General features: G+C 47.0%; 2 protein-coding genes across 3 annotated transcripts in view; both read right to left on the reverse strand.

The window, feature by feature from the left end:
- LOC122128571 (rab11 family-interacting protein 5) overlaps positions 1 to 8835 on the reverse strand; it is a 57547-nt gene extending 48712 nt beyond the window's left edge. The window contains exons 1-4 of one of the 2 annotated variants that reach the window (XM_042702808.1): positions 6837 to 8835; positions 4578 to 5092; positions 3651 to 4278; positions 730 to 2652 (exon numbers count right to left, since the gene is read on the reverse strand). In XM_042702808.1, coding sequence (XP_042558742.1) covers positions 730 to 2652; positions 3651 to 4278; positions 4578 to 5092; positions 6837 to 7216 — 3446 coding nt within the window. In that variant the 5' untranslated portion in view covers positions 7217 to 8835. The remainder of the gene's footprint in view (positions 1 to 729; positions 2653 to 3650; positions 4279 to 4577; positions 5093 to 6836) is intronic. The other variant, XM_042702809.1, reaches the window with a different exon arrangement.
- Positions 8836 to 8898: 63 nt separating this feature from the next.
- Positions 8899 to 18747, reverse strand: LOC105905841 (BEN domain-containing protein 4). The gene is made up of 5 exons (XM_031558055.2): positions 17946 to 18747; positions 13345 to 13899; positions 12292 to 12383; positions 10977 to 11217; positions 8899 to 10607 (listed from the first exon to the last, which is right to left on the reverse strand). The coding sequence occupies exons 1-5, from the start codon at positions 18466 to 18468 to the stop codon at positions 10330 to 10332; spliced, it is 1689 nt and encodes a 562-aa protein (XP_031413915.1). The 5' UTR covers positions 18469 to 18747; the 3' UTR covers positions 8899 to 10329.
- Positions 18748 to 19065: the final 318 nt, after the last annotated feature.

The raw sequence follows: 19065 nt of genomic DNA on the forward strand, positions 1-19065 counted from the left end.
ATCTGCCGTTGACTCTTGCCTTCTCTCCCCTCTTTTCACGCAATTATTTTGTTGCATTTGCTGCACGTCGCGATGTTTGAATCTTTTTGTGCGAAATACAGCCACACTTTTGACCGTTTACCTTACGGTATTTTCTCTGTTAAAAAGTTGATGGCTAGTTTGGTTTGTGCTAGCCTGCTCTTCACTGTCATAAGACTGTTGCTATGAAAACACCAATGAGCGTGAGCGACACAGGACAAAGTTTACATTGGGAGCTGGACAGTTGTACATGTGCCCCACAGAATCTGCCTAGCGACCGTGTTCAATTGGCTCAGGCACCGAAATCTGCGTTGCATTTCGGTCCGGGTAGGTACCGGTTGTATTGGAACCGGTTCCATATTGGTACCGGTTCTCGGTACCCAACCCTACTTATCAACAAATGTTCGGTTTCCACTAGGGAGGGAAAAAAGCTCAATCAAACTGTACTTCAAACAATGCCAATGCCCAACATTTTCCACTGTTTGAATGTTGGTCATGACCTGGTTCCCCCTGGACACCCCACTCTCCCCGTAATGATTGGGCCTCCGCCTCTACTGGGTGTGAAGGACACCTCTCCCCCTTCACTCAGCCCTGTTGCTCTTTGCAGGCCTTGGCAGTGGAGGATATGGTAGTGAATGACCCTGTTGTCCTGCAGGTACTGCACTGGGTGACTCCTGGGGGAGAGTGGCACATTTTCTCTGTTGGGCCGGGGTTGTGGAGGATGTCAACTCTGTTCCTCTTATCTCTGCACCGATGACATTTCCAGCCTGGTTTCTAGGATTTAAAGGGTGATTTGGTAGCTCACAGTTAAAAGATGTGTGTCTCTCGTCTCCAAAGTCGAGTCTAATTTCCTCTTCAAATGAAGTATTCCCATGGGCTTGGCAACCTCCTTTCCCACCACGAGAGGATTTATAATGAGGTGAGCAATCCCCTTGCTCATTATGCAATGAGTCAGCTTTGAGGACACTGGGTTCAGACACTTGCTTTGTTTCACACACTGAGAAAGAAGGGGTTGTGCTGGAGAGCATCTCCAACTCAGATGCCTTGAGGTCTGACTTCACTGCTGCAGTCACCGGCGTGGACACGGGCTTCCCTGAGGAATCGACGGTAGAGACCATCTGAAAAGCCGTCAACATCTTGTTAGCATTCTGGTCGTAAATCTCAAAAGTGTTAATAGTCATGTCGGACGGGGAACTGTCAGAGTCTACAAATGCGAAGTCACAACTGTCTATGTTTTTAACTGACTCTGGGGTGGTAACCACAAAAGAGCTAATCCCATTGGTCACCTTGGTCTTGTCTGAATGGTCGGATGGACAGTCTGGCCTCAGGCTAAGTTCACAAAGGCTCCTGTCTAAAGGCTCCAATTCAGTATGAGTAAGGTCCTTGTGAGCCTTGTGTGGTTTTTCACTATCACTTGTGACAATGTTGACGAGGAGTGGAGAGGTCACAGGCTTATCATCAGAAAGTGGGCTCCTGTCTAATATATTTTCTGTCGCAAAGCCCAGTGCCATGCTCAGGACAACGTCTTTGTTCATGTCAAAATGAGAAGAATTAAGTGCGTTGTTCTTTCTTTCCATATTGCGTCTTTCTTGCGCATCAGGACTGTCTCTCTCCGATGAACCCGCCTTCCAGCCATGTTCTCCACTCGTTTGTGTTCTGTTGTTTACATCACTGGACTCTGCGACCTCTGATATCGCTGACGTGAAACACATATTCACGTAATGGTGTTCGGGATCGCTGTGCAAATCCCAGAGTGTACTTTCTGCAGGGGGCTCTTCGCCAAGGGTCCAACTTTTGGTGTTTCTCCTGTGTTTTCGCTCTCTCACATGCTGACGAGAGGCCAGGTCTGACTGGGTCAGGAAACAGGCCTCCCTCTGCACAGCGAGCTCTTCGGCGCTTCCCAACCAACTCTGCGAGCTTCTGTCTTTGGAGGGTGCTCCAGCAGGTCTGCGAGGGGGCAGGGGAGGAACTTCTGTTGGCTGCGGGAATCCTTTTCGACCACCTCCACTAATGTCTGGGACAGCGTGGTAATTGTCCGGGGTTGTTGTTGAGTTTGGTGCAGAAGGCGTGTCGTTTGGCGATTTCAGCCTGCTTGCGGCGAAGGCCTCGAACGATTCGTCCCACTCCGTAATGTTCTCTGAAAGCGAGCGGTTGGTGGACGAGTTGGGAAGGCTGCTCGCTGGCGACCCTGAACTTCCAGGCAACAGCACCGGGAGGGACCTCTGCCTAGCCACGCTCCTGGGGCGCTCCCTCTTAATGCCGGCCCTGTCCTTCCGCATGCCACCGCGATGGGCAGGGCTGGGGAGGCTCGGGTTTGCGAGGTGGGCCGCGTACTGGGAGAGAGGCGAGCCGGGGTAGCCGGCAGCCGGGGGAGACTTCAGAGCCTCTTCGGCTAAGAGCTCCTCGAAAAATGGGTTGCTCTGCAGGCGCGTGAGGAAGGGGTTGGAGGGGGATATGGGAATGGAGGTGGGAGGCGGGGATGGGGTGAAGGGGTTAGCGTGACAGCCGTTGGCGGGGGATGAGGGAACGTGCGCGGGATGGCTAGGAGCGGGGTGCTGTGGCTGGTTGTGGAGGCGGTGATGGAGGGGTAAGGGGGTGTCTGGGCTGTTCTCTACCTTAGGAGAGACTTCCAGGCTGTGGAGGGAAGGCACAGTTAGAGCTATGCCAGCTAAGGCCAATCATCCAGCCAGAAAAATAGGAGTGAGTCACAGGGGGAAGGAGGGCCACCTGATCCTTAAACTTATGAGTGTCAAAGTGATTTACTCATCTGTTTTTACTCCAGGTCATCAGACAGTGTATGTGTGAGAAAGCTGGCAAAAATTAAGTCAAATCAAAATAATTCAGGGATATTGGGATGCATGAATAAAACACTTGATGTTGCCATTAAAATCAATGAAGCGACAGTCCTTGACAACACTGTTCCCTTCCATATGCTCACACATTGTTCATGTACCTACAGTACAGCTCACCTATTTAATAAGGTTCTGTCTAATTCATTAACTATGTAGTTAGAACACATTTTTCATTCTTAAGACACAACTTTAGCTTGTTATTAGGTATTGAAAACATTTGTACTTCACTATGAAATTAGTCGAAATATTTCATATGTTTCACACCATAACTGCATTTCGTTGCCTCAGTACTTGTACTCTGTGCAATGACAATAAAGTTGAATCTAATCTAATTATACCTGCGTATTTCTCTTCTAAATACAGCAAATTCAACTTAACAGTAACAATGTAATAAATTATGAATATACTATTTTCTGAAGTTTTCCACCAATGAATTGAGATAAATACTTGCTGAAAAGGAGAGGTCAAATACTAAGAGTTACATTCATTGGAACCACAAAATGGCAGACACAATACCAGTGAAACTACTAACTGTTCTGTTCAGTCAATATGCCTTTTTACCTTCCCTGTCATGTGTCCCTGAAATAGGACTGTACACCATAACAAACCAATCTAGAAGGGACAGAAGGGTGAAGCCTTAATTACTTTTTCTGTCCCATTTAAAGAGCATGCTCATTTTTCTTGTGATGCTGGTGTAACATTGTATTCCCTGTTCTTTTTTTAATGAACGTCCCCAAGAGCTGCCATACAGTAATACACTGCTGAGCAGGCCTCACTCACCTTGGCTTGTTCTGGGAGTCGCCGGAGCCAAACCAGCCCTTGAGCCGACCCTCGTGAGGAGCGCTGGCCGGGCCGTGTTCCGACTTGGCCGGCAGCGAGTCGCTCCTCGCGCTCGAGAACAGAGTCCTCCTCAGCCTCTTCCCCTTATCGGCCGTTTCCGCCGGGGCTGTTGCAGCCTGCACGGAGCATTCGTCCGCGGACGCTGCGCCCTGGGCTGAGGCACCGGCAGCTGCCTGATCAGCGCCGCCGTCCTCCTTCTTGGTTTTGTCGAAGGACCAGCGCCGACCGTCCCCTCCGGCAAGGGCGGCCTTCTGAGGGTCGTCGCCGCGGCGCGTGAGGTTCTGGAGGGAGCGCGAGAGCGGAGAGCACTTCTCCAGCAGTGCCCGTCGAGCAGGCAGCGTGCCCGGGTTAGCCTTGGGTCCTGCGGGGCCAGCGGTCTCAGGGGAGTACACGTGGCTGCCGTTGATGCACAGAGAGGACTTGGACAGCACCATGCTCTGGCCTTTCAGGGTCTCCACCGCGGGGCAGGACCGGGGGACAGAGGAGGAGGAGGTGGTGGTGACCTTGCTGGCCTCGTCGCTGTAGGCACGCTTGTGTGTCATCACCTTAGGGTCCTGTTGTGTGAAGGCTGTTTGGAGATTGAGACAGTAGAGTGAGAGAGTGAGACAGTAGAGTGAGAGAGTGATGCAGACACTGAAATAAGCCTGAGAGCAGGCAGCTTTCTCACACTAAATGCTTTTAATGTGAAGTCACAGAAATTCACAAGAACCTATCGTTTGACTTATTTTCAAAATGCATCATTGTGCTGCGTTATATGTTTTCTCAAACCTAAAAGTGAAGTTCATCTTCAAATGATCGCTCAGCAAACATTATCAATAACACCACCCCCTCCCGTTCTCAGGAGAATCAATAAAAATCAACTCCAACCTTTTCCTCCTGCCTCCGTCTCTCCGCGGAAGCTCTCGGCCACCACCCTGCTGCTGTAGATGGGGGTGCTGGAGAGCTCCACTGGAGGGCAGAAGGGCTCTCCTGCCGAGGACGCCATGCTGCTGTCCGAGGCCAAGGATGAGCAGGACCTCGTGTCCGAGGACTTCCGCAGCTTCCCGAAGAAGTCCTTGACCTTGCTGCCTCTGCGTTCCCTCTCCTCCACGACGGGTTCCTCCGTTTGCTCCTCCTCTCTCTGCGCCCCCTCGCTGAACGGATGGCCCGCGGACCCCGAGAGGGCGGCAAAGCGGCCGGGGACGATGGCCGAGGAGGACTCCACCTCCCTCTTCCGGCCTGTGACACGGTCCTTGAGCTTGCCGAAGGCGGAGCGGGGCTTGTCTTTGACGGACAGGTCATACATGCTGGCTGTTAGGTTGTTGCGGGTGAACTGGACCGTCACATTTAAGTCCCCTCGCTCTTTCTCTGGCCTGCCTGCCTTTGAGTGGAGCTTCAGCCATCTACAGTCATAGGACAGAGATATGGTTATGAGACGTATCATTAAGTAACACTGTGAAGTACTCTGAAGTTGCTCTTTAAAGTTCACCAAATCACATTCAGTTTTATTTATTTATTTACTACCTCAACAATTAGATTTCATGTTTATGCTTTTCAAAGATGAGGGAAAGAAGTGCATGTTGGAAATCTCAAAATGGTCAGACAAAGTGAAGCTTGCTGCCAGTGCAGCCGCACCATCAGAATAATAAAACAACGAATTTCTTCTTCACAGAAAAAAATAAATCAGTATCTGCGTAGGATACTATTGCCATACATGCGTGTTCTTTTGTCTTGGTCTTCCAAGCCTAAAACTACTCCCTGTATTTTGCTTTTCTGTGCAGAGCACCTTCTATGCTGGCCAGACACACATACCGGAGCCAAAGCAAACGCCTTCCTCTTCAGCACGCGTGTCTCGTGCAGTGGAGAGAGAGGCGGACCTCAGAATTGAAGCCAGATGTTTAGCGTTGTCTTCCCCCCCCAACACTCTGGATTGGTGACTTGATACTGCATGTGCAGGCTGGACATTTTACCCCCACAAGTAACTCCACGTGTCAGACTGTCACAAGCGCCCCCATTCCTCTGCCTCAGATAGCTATTTGGGTGGGTTTCAGTGGCTCAAAATGCAGTCCATGCAATCTTTTCAATTGTGTTATACAATGTTTAAAACAATGTCAAGAGTCTGTGTCCTGCTTGAGGAATATATATGTTGGTGTTAATAGTTAATAATCAAAACTCAGGAAGATAAATATTAACGAGGCATAGTATGCAGGCCTGGGTATATAAGATCCCCACATCCCCCCAAAAATCCTATACTCCAGATTAACTTTTTTTTCTTTGGAAATCAGTACAAGCTATGCATCTTAGGCCTATATCAGTTTGTTTTGAAGATGTTGATACCACGACACTCATTTGAATCCTATTTAGTTGGGTAGCCTTTATTAGTTTCCTAAATTGACCAGAGGGCCCATCTGCTTCGTTTTAGTGCACTCTAAATGCCTGAAACGTACACTGATGAGGAAAATAGATGACTTGGTTAAAACCTCACCCACCAAACACCACAGAAAAGGCCTGTCCTCCTCAATTATGTAAGCAATGTGAGGATTTTCACAAATGTGGAGGACTATAAATGTAAGGAAAGGAATATTCTAGAGTGTCATCGTATTGTGGCGTTGTAGCTTTCTTGAACGTCTGCTCTAATAGCCCTGACAGTGCCTGGCACAGCAGCACGCTGCCCAAACAAATGCTGCACTGCTGAGAGTGGCATCTCAGCCGGATGTGCTGCGCCATCTAAGGAATGTGGTGGGCGCTATCTGAAATGCTGCTCCATACCATGCTGTAATATAACCTGATCTTTTACAGTCTGTTGTATGGCATAGGTAGCATACACGTTTGTCAAGTAGACATTAGACATCTAGATGTCGTTTTCTGCCTTGGGACCATCTACTGCCATGCAAAGCATTTATGGTTCTTAAAATTTCGTTCCGACCTATTAGAATGATTAGCCCTATGCTCTGTAGTGTTAAAACAACCGTCTCAACAGCAGTCGTTTTCAGGCCTCTACTCAAACTCAAACTCCACGTTACGAATTAGTTTCAGGTGGTACAACAAATTACCATTTTCTGTGAACACTCAAACAGTTTCTGATGGGATGAGGCCTGAACTCTTTCCTGAGGCCCACTACCAATTATAATTTAAGGGAAAACTTACTCATTTCTCGGGCACATTCCATCTTGAAAGACCTCGTCCAGGGGGACAATAGTTTGACCAAGAAACACGTCAAGTCCAATTAGCACTCGATGCATCACTGTGAGGACCAAGTTGCTGCTTCCCGGGGGATAGGCACCCGTTCCTTCCAACTCCAACAACCCGGGCATTAGTTCGAAAGCACATTCTTCAATCCACTCCGGTTCCGCTCCCTTCTCCACCAGACCAGTGGTGTATTTCTCTTTCCCCAGCTGAATGATGGTGTAAACATAGCGGCTGCCGTGTTTGCCCTTCGTTCTCAATCCCCTTGCCCGAAGGACGGTCACATTTACATGCGTGGGAACCCATCTCTGATCGTCGTCGTCCAGGCTTATCAGAGGCATCCTGAAATGTTTGCTATGACATAAACTGGATGCTTGCAGTGGGAGAGCACAACGGAGAGGAACCTTCCTCTCGCTCTGCTGTTTTTTCCAGGAATTGTCTAACGGTCTTGACAATTGCGCATTCGGTTACTACTCTTCTGGCGTCCGTGCACTCGCCCTTGCGTTTGTCCGGCCCAGCTCACTGTGTTTGCTCGTGCAGGGAAGCTCAAAATCTCTGCATAATCCCCAAACGCATACGATAAAATCCGGAGTAATATCCGTCATTGGATATTAAAATGCTACGCTGAGCAAGCATTCATTTGTCTTTGAAGCAACCCTCAATGCCACTAGTCAACAAAAACAACGTCCTTACGCGAATTGTAACTTCAGTCCTCCAAACTGTTTACTCCTGGCTCGTCAGTCCATCATCATCTTCACAGATTTTGATAACTCATTGTGATGACGGCCCGCCCACTGTAACAATTGTGGCCCGCGGTGCAAGATATCTGCCGAACTGAAGAGCAGGCTACACTTACGCAGCGTCACATGCATAACATTTTCGTTTCATGTATGCACTATCCAGGCTATATGATGAATATGTTGACATCACTTACGACGATGTAAAAAGAAGCGTAGGTCGAACGAACATGCTTCTTCACAGACGCACCATTTAGTAATGCGGTCCTATGCGGTGACAGCCGCTGGCCGAGCGAAAAGTTGTGTTTGTCTCCAAAACCAGGGCGGGGCGCTCTGCTGCAAACTAACGGCGCTATCAACTCTCAATCCGTCCACTTATGCACATCATTATTTTCAGTGGAAATCACGAAGCTCTCCCAGAATGGTAAAGCAGATTACGTAAACAATTGCCACTGACAGCTTGCTCTAGTAGCTTTTATCTAAGGGTCGTGATCTGCGGGTTACACAGATATGAAACCAACTTCACTGCTAGTCCAATGGAAGGCTACCCTATGGTTAGACAGAGCTACAATGGCAAGAGCTAGGCAATTGTAATTGCCGAACCCGGAATTACAGAATGTCAAAATAGGACTGTATTGTGAATCATTTAAATGCTTTTGGGACAGGATCATTTACAAATACCGTGGTTTTATCCTGCTCAACACCGCAGGATAAACAGCGCAAATATAATTTAGCCTAGGCCAAATCCAGGCCGGCAGTAATTAGACAGTGCTACTGAGTAAATTACAGATTTCACTCAAATATAGCCTTTACACAGATAGCGCCTGCTAAACTGTGAAGCCAAATTTGATCATCAAACATGCGGTTTCATTGACCACTTTGGCAAAACTTTGACAGGCGTGGAGAGCGTATTTTGTTCCTTCAGCCTACAGTAGCACATTTCTTAGTCATTTATTGCTGAATTCCATTATTATCTAAAACATTCACACAAATATTCACAGCCAATATACATCACCCACAAATTTGACTGCTTGAAGTACAGAATTTACTAACAATTCGTTTGTTGTTAGTCTATCAAGGAAGAGGCCAGGGGAACACGTACCAAAAGCTATTTATATGGTAGCACACTGCACTCGGATGGTTTTGTATGACATAAGTAAAGAAAGCACATGACATCTCCCTCTCTCTCTCTCTGGGTTGAGAAGGACTGCCATCTGGTGGGTCAGACAAAGGCATGGTACTCCTGCAAAGGCGACTCCCTAAACAACACAGCTGTATGACACATGTTCCAGACTGAAGTCACTTTTAATATCTCTTTTTAAGAAGATACAGCACGGTCCCAGTTAAATCCCTCTGCATAAAGGACACCTGTTTAGCTATTTTTTTTTTTCGTCAGTAAACTATTTTAACTGACAAAGAAGCTACTGAAAAAAGATATCACAAGTACGTAATTAGAATTCTGTTAGTCTGTCAATTTCAGTGTTGACAGGGTAACTCAGAGAGGAAAAGATTAATTGGTAGAGAGCAATGGTGGCTACAAGTTCACAGTCACAACATGGTACAGCACAATGACATAAGCCTTAGTGCTTGAGGCTTTTTACTAAAACCATTTCTTGAGTTCAGCAGGACAAGGTGATAAGGATAAGCAGACATAACATGCTGTTGGAAAGATGTCTGTTATTAGCAAGGGTTAAGTTGTCACACAGGCCTTCAATTCGCATGGCAGTGCTTCATAACAGAGATTTCCATCGACACAGGTCCAACCCTTAGTGCACATTTGTACATACAGTGCAAATGTAAAAACACAGTTCAAGCAGTAATGCCTTGCAAGTCCCAAGGGACTGTCATCATGTAAATGTTAAACGAAAGTGCTATTTTGGTCTTTAAGAGACATGAAAATGTCACACAGATGTCACAAACCAGGTCAATAGAAACCCATGAAGGAAATATAGGTACAGTAACTCTTCTACATACAGACTTGGCGTTGTGTGCATGTATTCAACAAGTTCAGATACAACATGGCACTTTTTTCTCTGCTCTGGCAGAGTAGCAAATGCATTATATCATTTAAAGTTATTTAAGTAAATTAAACATCAGATTTGACATAGCACCATAACAATCTGTTAACGATTATTTTGCACTAATGCGTGGATTATTTTCCTTTTTTTTCAAATAACTTACTTGAACAGTATATTCCAGTACATTCAGAACCACAGTTTATGGCATGGCAGATATAGCAATGAGGCAAAAATATCAACATATATCCTGAGTAATAAAAAACTTTACATTACAAAGGCATTTCATAAGTAGGAATGCAAACGGCTATTGCAGTAATACTATAGTATCGATAATAAAACCTCAAATACAAAACAAGGATTTTAAGAAATCCTACTACTCTGGGTGCAATTGTGAGGCGAACCAGCCATGTAACATCAGAGCTGTGCAAGGCCAGGTCCCAGGATGGAAACGAGCAAAAACACACACACATTAAAAATGGACGGTAGAGGTTTCAGGATGTTGAGGACTGGAATGTTCACAGGTTGGAAGAAGTCTCTTCTTGGCACAAAGGGGGAGCCATTTACGCGCTGTATTTGGCGCCTGTTTTTCAATAATACTATTGTCAGTTCAACAGCTCACAGAGCGTGGCTGGGCCTTGCGTCTGCACTGCGTGGGTTTGTCTTTTAAAGAAAGTTTTGAGGTCAGTCAAACTAAATGGCTTAGTCACCTAGTCCATTCTGTGGGGGCTTCAGGAAGAGCTCATCTTGGGACAGCTGGCCGTCAAAGCCCTCCATGTAGAGGCTGCTACTGCTGCTGCTACTTCCACTGCCACCGCCCCCTCCACCTCCTCCTCCACCACAACCACCGTTGGCCAGGAAAGTGCCCACCGCCCGTCCCTGACGAGCGTGACCCACCGCGTCACTGAACACTTTGTTGATCTGCTCTTCGGAGGGCATCCACCAGTCGGGGTTGGAAGCACAGTGCATTCGGATGAACTCTGGGAAGACGGGGAAGATTTGCAAGCGTTTCAACTGTGCTGGAGAGTTTCTACCCTTGTCAACTGCTAAACAAATAGTAATGGAATGCAAGATACTTTTCTTAACTGTTGGCATATGTATTTGAAAGGGGTATGTTGGGTATCACCATGTACTTTAACTGCATGCATTTACTGTAGCTAAGACTACAAAGTGGTCCTTGACACCATGTCCTTACTGAAAGTGACCCTTTGTCGCTCGCTTGTGTCACTTGCAATTAAGACATGGTGTGATCTGTACAACCAAGCTATTATTTAACAGCTTCTAGCCAAGTGTAACACCATCTCCCCAACTCTACGTGACCATCGGCAGCATCAGGTTGCTGGGCCTACCTCTGAGACAGGTGACCTTGACCGGGTTCAGAGGGCGTCTCTCGGGGCCGATCTCACCCGACTGGACGGAGCGCTTCCTCTTGCCCAGCCCGCAGGAGTACTTGAGCTCGTCCGTGGTGAAGACATAGCGGATTAGATAGCGGAGCAAGCGTCGGCCATCTTTTTTGGAAGAGTTCACTGCCTCGTCCCACTGCTTGTTGGTGATGAAGAGCGGGTAGTTCCCCAACAGCTGTTTGCTACCCTGGAGGTTATATAACACCGTCACTAATACAACATGCATTTGTTGCATATAGCGAGCAATAACAAAATGTCGCACCCTCCTTCATTTGCAAAAAACTTGCCTTGCAAACATCAACAAAAACACAGTTGGCCCTGATCAATCTAGCTAGCTTGCTAACTCTTGTATTCTGGTGATGGATTTGGCGCAGTCATGCTGTAAAAGCTGCTCTTACATTTTTGCTGGGTTTCAGACCACACTGCACAGTGAATAGCTTAGGCGGTTGGTGGGAACGACAGGTGTGTTTAACCTTCTCTTGTCTATATGCCATCAAAATGCCTTTGAGGATGTTATAAACACTAGTTACCACCAAAACATTCATAACAACTGTACAAAAAAGCCTAACATGTGTTTAACCGTATGGTTTTAGGACACTAGCTTATTGTAGAAGCGTAATAACAGCATTTGTCATGGGGATGGCCGTGGGAATCCCCATAACTTATTGGACCTTGAAACCAGATGCTTTGCCCACAGATACTCTACCGATCAAGGGTCTGTAACTAAGCTGTTATGAAACTTGGTGCTTGGCTGTAGTTATGCAATACAAGTCTCAAAGCTTTTTCATCTCCCTATTTGCATGTGTAGCTTGAATTGCAGTTTAGTTTCATGTGTGTTCATGTGTTGTGACAAGAGTTTCAGTTTTGGTTCATGACTTGACTTGAAGTTCACAACAGCGGGTGTCTGTATCATGGTCCAGGTAAAAACATAAAAGGGTCAAGGTACTCTACGTTTGTCCCAGTAATACTTGCCAATGCTTTTCTACGAATATGAATGGGTTTGTTTGTTTGCTACTGCCTTTGATTATTTACTGCATGTTCAATCAACAAGATGTGTTTTACTACAACGAGTGATAACATGTAGTGAGTGCTATCTTCCCATTGACAGATTTCCACCCAAGGTATTACTTGTCATATTGCAGAGAGTGTATATATATATATATATATATATATATATGCTGAATTTAAGAGAGAGAGAGACATGTGACCTGCTCAGAGACCATGTGACCTTATCAGAAATGTCCATCACCTGTGTCCTCACCTCTGTCATCTGTTCATCAATGGGAGGCTGGAGAAACTGGTTGTGATGCTGCAGCACAGCTTTAAAGAAGTCCAGCACACTCTGACAGGGGGCTGCAAAGGAAACCAGTTTGAAAGGTCAATTACGAAATTACAGTCCAGCCACTAAAACATCAGGCCTCACAATTGCTTCTTTTGATTATTTATATCAGATTCAGTCAGATCTTGAGTCATTACATAGATCTTCAAGCACATTTTTCCAATCAAAAATCCCTGTTCTGGATTTTTTTTCGGTTAACACAGAAATAGTGTCCAAATGTTCCAAAAGCTCCGAACGATCCCTATAACTGTTAAATTGCTCTGTTCACATTTTTCTACTCAGGGTGTCAGATCCACTGAATTTTTGGCACATTCCAAAGAAGGGGAAGGGACCATAATTTCAACGCAGATGAAGCAGTTTAGTACAATATTAATGTAGGAGGGAGAATCTTGCACAGTGTCCAAAACTTCCTTTGTTATTCCATGTACCATATACAGTCGATCAACCTAAACTTCAATAATATCCTGTATTTACTACTGCCGATGGGTTAAATGTCCCTGGGAGAGTCATTTGTATGGCTCTATGTGGATTCATTCCTTCAGAGGAACAAAGGTAGGTACTCCAGCCAGACTCCCTCCAAACAGGGGGTGAGTGAAAAATAGCTTGGCAGATATACTCGGTTCTAACTGCCAGGTGAATCATTACACAAGCAGGGATTCCAGTCAGAGGCTCTGGTCCAAATTCCCTTGCTTGTTTGTGACAACAAGCATGATGCTGATTTCACGTGTTCTCTAAAGTGGGAATCGAAGAGATACACTGATAGAAAACACCTCACACTCCACAGCGCATGGCCTATGGTGCTATCAATCGTGTGAACTCATCTGTGAAATAGAATTTATCATCAGACTGAAATGACATGTAATCAACATGGTCTATGATTAATGGTTAATACGTAAATAACACGGCCAAACATTTGGCAGCTGTGGTACTGCCCCTTTGCTATCCTGACGTGTGGCTATTTAAAGTGGTATCTACCTGGCACACTCTCCAGTTTGTTGCGCAGCTCTTCGTTCTCCTGCTGCAGGCACAGCACCTCCTGCTCAAGCTCGATGCAGCGCGGACAGCAGCCTTCCTCCTCCTCCTCTTCCTCGGGCAGGGTGGACGACGGGTGGCCGTAGGACTCGGACGGAGACGGCGAGGCCCAGCCGCCCATGTTGTGTCTGGGGGAAGCGGGCGCCGCGGGCTCCGCGTGGGCCGGCCGGCAGCGCTCCCCCTCCGGCGGCCCGGTGAGCAGGTAGTTCTGCAGGGACTCGGTGAAGATGCGCAGGAAGGTGGAGGTCTGCTGCTGGCTCCACGGGCCCGCGCGCTGGGCCCCCTGGTCCGCTGGGTCCGGAGCAGAACCCTCGTCGGGCCGGGGCTTGGCCATAGGAGAGGGCCCGGTGCCCGGCCGCTCCTGGTCCTCCTGCTTGATGTGGGAGGAGGTGGGCACAGGCAGGGGAGTGTGGGGCTCCATGAAGCGGCCATTATTGTTCAGGAGGCTGAGCACGCGACTGCACTGCTGGGCAAATGCGTCCAGAATGAGGCGATTCTCTGGAGAGGAAGGGAGACCAAGTGAGAACAGAGATAAGCATGGTCCCATTTATGTACATGAAAGGGATAAAAAACATATGAATATTATGCTATATACACATGTATATATATTGTGGATATAAGTGGATACTGTATTCCCATTGTATGTATATATTATGTTTAGCATATAGTACAGTCTATCTGAATACATAGTGTCATGTTCTTGTCTTGTGTATAGCATGCTTTTTTATGTTTTTGAATATAGGGGCTGCATTCTACAGTGACTAGCTGTGTTTTCAGTTACGTGGTTTCGCTGTTCTGTGGTTTCCACAGTTGCCACAGAGGCCTTCCCCTGCCATCCATCTTATCTCCATCTTTCATCTCTCTCTTCCTCTTTCTATTTTCACTCTGCCACCATTATCAGGCGCTCACATCTTTTTAGGAGGGAGGGGAGGGGAGCGGGGAGGAGAGAGAGACAGGTTGCATCCGCTTGGCCAAAATCAAATCTTTTGCACAGAATTCTGCGCACACCCAGAGCACAGACTGTTTGCTGCATGGATGTGATTTGTATGCTGGGTGTGGGTGTGAGAGAAGAGATGAAGCCTAGAGGAGAGGCAAGGTGCCACCCCCCCCCCACCCCCACGCCTTCACCTTTACTCCACCCACGACACAAATAAACAGGAGATCAAACAAAACAACATGCCGTCAAAGCTCTGTGTGTCGTAGCCAGGAGAACCCTAAACCAACACGACAGGCGTGGCAAAGGCACCCCCCCGCCCCCACACACACACACACTCCGCCTTCACACACACACACACACACTCCGCCTTCCCTTCCCCCACTTGGCTACAAAATGAGACTAGAGATCTTGTGCATCTCTTGCTGAGCGATTATGAATCTGTCATCCTCGCACAAAGAGACAAGGCAGGTAATTACCAGGCCCCAGCCGTTGCTGTGGAGGAAATGTGACGGACGGGCACGTCTCGGCAGGAGTCGGAGACGTGACTATCGCGCCGGTGCAGATGTGGCGATGGATTAATATGCGCGCCGTCTCTGTTTACCCACCGAGATGAATCTGATATCATTTCCCCCCATCGCTTTCTCATTTCTCCCTCTTGCCCTTTCTTCCTCCCTCCCTCCCTCCCTCCCTCGCTCGCTCGCTCTCTCTCCCTCTCTAGAACACACACACTTACACACACACACACTTGCACACACACACACTTTGTCCCTGACACTGTGCACAGACTGAGTCTCATAAAATTTCATTAAACACAACACGCGATGGGGAGAGGGAAATTTATGAGCCCCATTTATTTTAATCACAATCTCTTTGGGAGAGCTTTTAAATGCAATTTGCGTTATTACAGCGATTTCAGAGCCACGTCCTTGGGTGCGCCTCTCTCCCCGCGCCTGCCGGAATTAAAAAGCAGAAGCTGTTGTCACCGTTTGCCTCCCCCTGGGCACAACAGCTGCCTTCACTGGAGCTCCATATGCACAATTACCCTCCCATTCTCTCATCTACACATTAATACACATATGCACCACACACAAACAGACACACACATACAGATACACACATGTAACCACCACCACCCCCCCCCCCCCCCCCAACACACACATAAACACACACAAAGATGTATACACTGTGTGAAGATGTAGTTCATTAATACACATATGCACCACACACATACAGACACACACATACAGATACACACATGTAACCACCACCCCCCCCCCCCAACACACACATAAACACACACAAAGATGTATACACTGTGTGAAGATGTAGTTCATTAATACACATATGTACCACATGCATCCAAATACAGACACACACATGTCAACACACACACACACACACACACAAAGATATTTGCACTGCACACAGCTGTAGTTTTAGGGAACCAGACGTACTGAATGGTGCTCTCGTGACAGTGGCCCAACAGAGGGTTGTGCCTCGCCAGGGACAGAATGGTGCTCTTGCACGTAAATAGAGCAAGAGGAAATAGACTGAAGATCTGGCCACATCCTTATTATCACACTGATATCCATCTCCCTCTCTTTCTTTCTCTCTCTCTCTTACTCCTTCTCTCTCTCTCTCTGTCTCTCTCTCTCTCGGCTGCTGATTAAGCATTTAATCCTGTTTCACAGCATGCTCTTTGATGATCTGCTTAATAGAACAGCGTGATCGTTGATTATCGGCTTACTCACCGCTGACTTCCCGTGCCCAGTTTAAGGCTTTCCAGCTTATCACGCACTACACCGTGACAACTTTCTGCAGATGCGGGAAAAGATACCTTTTGGCTCCCAAAATCTCCCACCCCCCACCGACAAAAAAATGAAGAAACGAGGGTACGCCTTGTAAGAGGCACTGCCACTGTGTCAGTTTTATGCTGGCAATCAGTCACTAGCCAAATCAAATAGTTCTGTGGCGGCAGACTTAGGGAACAGTGAAATATGACGCCTTAATAATGCACTGCCATTTAGGGGTCTCACTTTGGTTTTGCAGGGGCTGACCAGCAAGTTAAAGGCCATGGCTATTAGTATTATATCCAGGATATCCAGATGAGGCCTGTGAAGGGACTGGTACAGCACCAGCCCACTGACCTCTATCTCATACTGTTAGCATCTTCCATCTGTCTGAGTCAGATCCCACAAGAACCACACACCACCACACAGAGCTTTAACGTTTTGGTACCAAGCATGTTTCACTGAACAACGATCACTCGAGACAAGACATACGTACGCTAAAGGTTGTCTTCATACATACAGTCTCGACCTCTGTAGATCTTAATCTGAGACTTAATCTGCATGCTCGTCCTCATCTGGAGAGTTTGGTGCCACATTACTGGAATGTAAGAGTACAGACTTTAGCTCGTCTGCAGTTGGCACCTCTTGCTCCAAGGCATCAGTAAATCTGAGGTTGGGTGTCAACCCAGCTTTATTGCACACGCAAATTAAAAATAACCCTGCACTTTTTTATCTTTAACTTGTATCAACCAATAGATGCAACAGCTGGACAACTTCACTCCTAAACAAATCCTCCTCTGTCCCATCCCTCCTCACCTTGTCAGTGATGACATGTTCCCACACAACAGGAAACATCAAATCACATAGGTGCAGAGCTTTACTTTCACTATTACATACAGAACCCACAGCAGCGGCTCATCACGCAGTCCTCCTATCCCCAGGGGATGTTTCTGCCGCTGCCCTACTGGCCTGGATGAGTCAGGGCTGTTTTCAGGGAAAGTCGCATAGGCATTAACGTCCCAGGTAATTTCCCACCACAATGCCTTTGTATCCCCTTTGTACAGCTCTATGGTATAACCATTTAACGGCATTTAACGGTTGACCCTGGGATTCATTTGGTTGGAACAGCTGCCCGATCTGGGTTCTTAGATTTGTTCTAAGGGTCGCTACAACAAGGAACTAAAACAAAGATCTGAAACAAATAACAGAGCTTGTCATGTAATCTCTTGTGATTAGGTTTGTTTAAACTTAACTTGTGCTACTGCGATATAAAACGTAATAGCACGAACGCAAAAAGGATGCAACACAGATGTTTGTGAAAATGTTTGACTTAATTCAGGCTGAATTGCTTCCCTTTGGGATTCACAAAAATGGCCTCTTCATAAAGTTCATCCCCTCCTGGAGCAGTCGCCATTTGCAGTTTCTAATTATCAAGAGCCCTTTTCGATATGAGTAGCCTACCTTGTTTGCACACACACATTATCACTAGTCAGCAGATCTCTAACTGCGTCCAGATCTCAACAGACAATAGCCTACCACACATGCCTGAGCAACACACACACAAACTGCTTTAAAGTTTTGTAGTTGTTTATCAGTAAAGAAATGTCAAAAGTACTTGAAGCAAATGTGTAGGCTGTGTAGGTCACTGGCATATAAGTGATCATCACCAGGTGACGTTTTACTTTTAACGGCTGTAAAAATGAATAACTTATTAACTTCTATATTTAAGTGGCTTGGGTATGTTGCTAGTAGGAGTCGTTGAGTATCTGCGTCATGTTTGTTGACTACTAGAGCATGAAAAGTCGTTTAAGGCATACCGTTGCTTATTCCATAACTGCAGTCTGGAGACTCGTGGCACAGCTCGGCTCGCCCCGGGTGTCTGGAGTCGGGGCGCAACCCTGCTCCAACGCTGCCACCGCCGCCGCCGATCCTCCGCTGGCTGCCAAGAGATGCTGCTGCCGTACCGCTCCCTGCTGATGCTGAGGTAGTTGTCGCGACGCTGCTGCTGCTGGGCCTGTTTTCGCAGGGAAAACGATATGATGTCTGGGGCAGCTGATGCTGCTGCTGCTGGCTGCTGCTGATGGTGACTGTGGCTTGTTGAAACTGCAGGCGCTGCTGCTGATGTAAATACTGATTATGGTGATTGAAAGACGTATGGGGATGCTGCCCTCCGCCGTCTCCGAGATGCGGGATATCCACCATTGTGGGTCTGTCATACCTCGCCTTGCCAGCTGCCCGCTTGTTCGGGAACGTCTTGAGCGCGCTGTATAGACTGCGTTGCTGGCGGCAGATCTTAGGAGCCGAGAGACCGTCGTCTGCCGGCAGTATTTCCTCTTCCATCGCCGCGCAAGTTGTCAGTTGGCTAAATGACTTCTGCCTCTCCAGTCGCGGATGTCGCTTCGCCTGCGGTGTGTGTCAATGACGATTATCAGGTGCCTCCCCACCCCCTATGTCTTGGTGTCTAGCCTAGTGTCTCAAACACTTCCAACTCAATCTCAAACACTCGGAGGGTGGGCGCATGTACTGACATGGCACTGAACCAATCCCCTGATAGAAGCGTCACGTTTTGGATAGTCTACCAGCTTATGAACACAGTAGGGACCTTGACGTCCCGTTTGCACGTTGTGTGTGAGTGTGTGTGTGTGTGTGTGTGAGAGAGAGAGAGAGATAGAGAGAGAGAGAGAGAGAGAGAGAGAGAGAGTACATGAGAGGGTAAAAAAACTCTTAGCGATCCCCATGATGATTGCTATATAGACTCAAATTAATAGTTAACAAAAACAACATAAAGAACTTAAAGAAAGTATTTTTCTCCTAGTTTCCTAATCCTGGGAAAAGTGAAATTATGAACTGTAGGGTAATTGCATTATTACAGACTATATATTATTATTATTAATACTACTACTACTACTACTACTACTAATAATAATGCATAAATAA

The sequence above is a fragment of the Clupea harengus genome, chromosome 20 (assembly GCF_900700415.2).
Source record: "Clupea harengus chromosome 20, Ch_v2.0.2, whole genome shotgun sequence".
In the NCBI taxonomy this organism is placed as follows: domain Eukaryota; kingdom Metazoa; phylum Chordata; class Actinopteri; order Clupeiformes; family Clupeidae; genus Clupea; species Clupea harengus.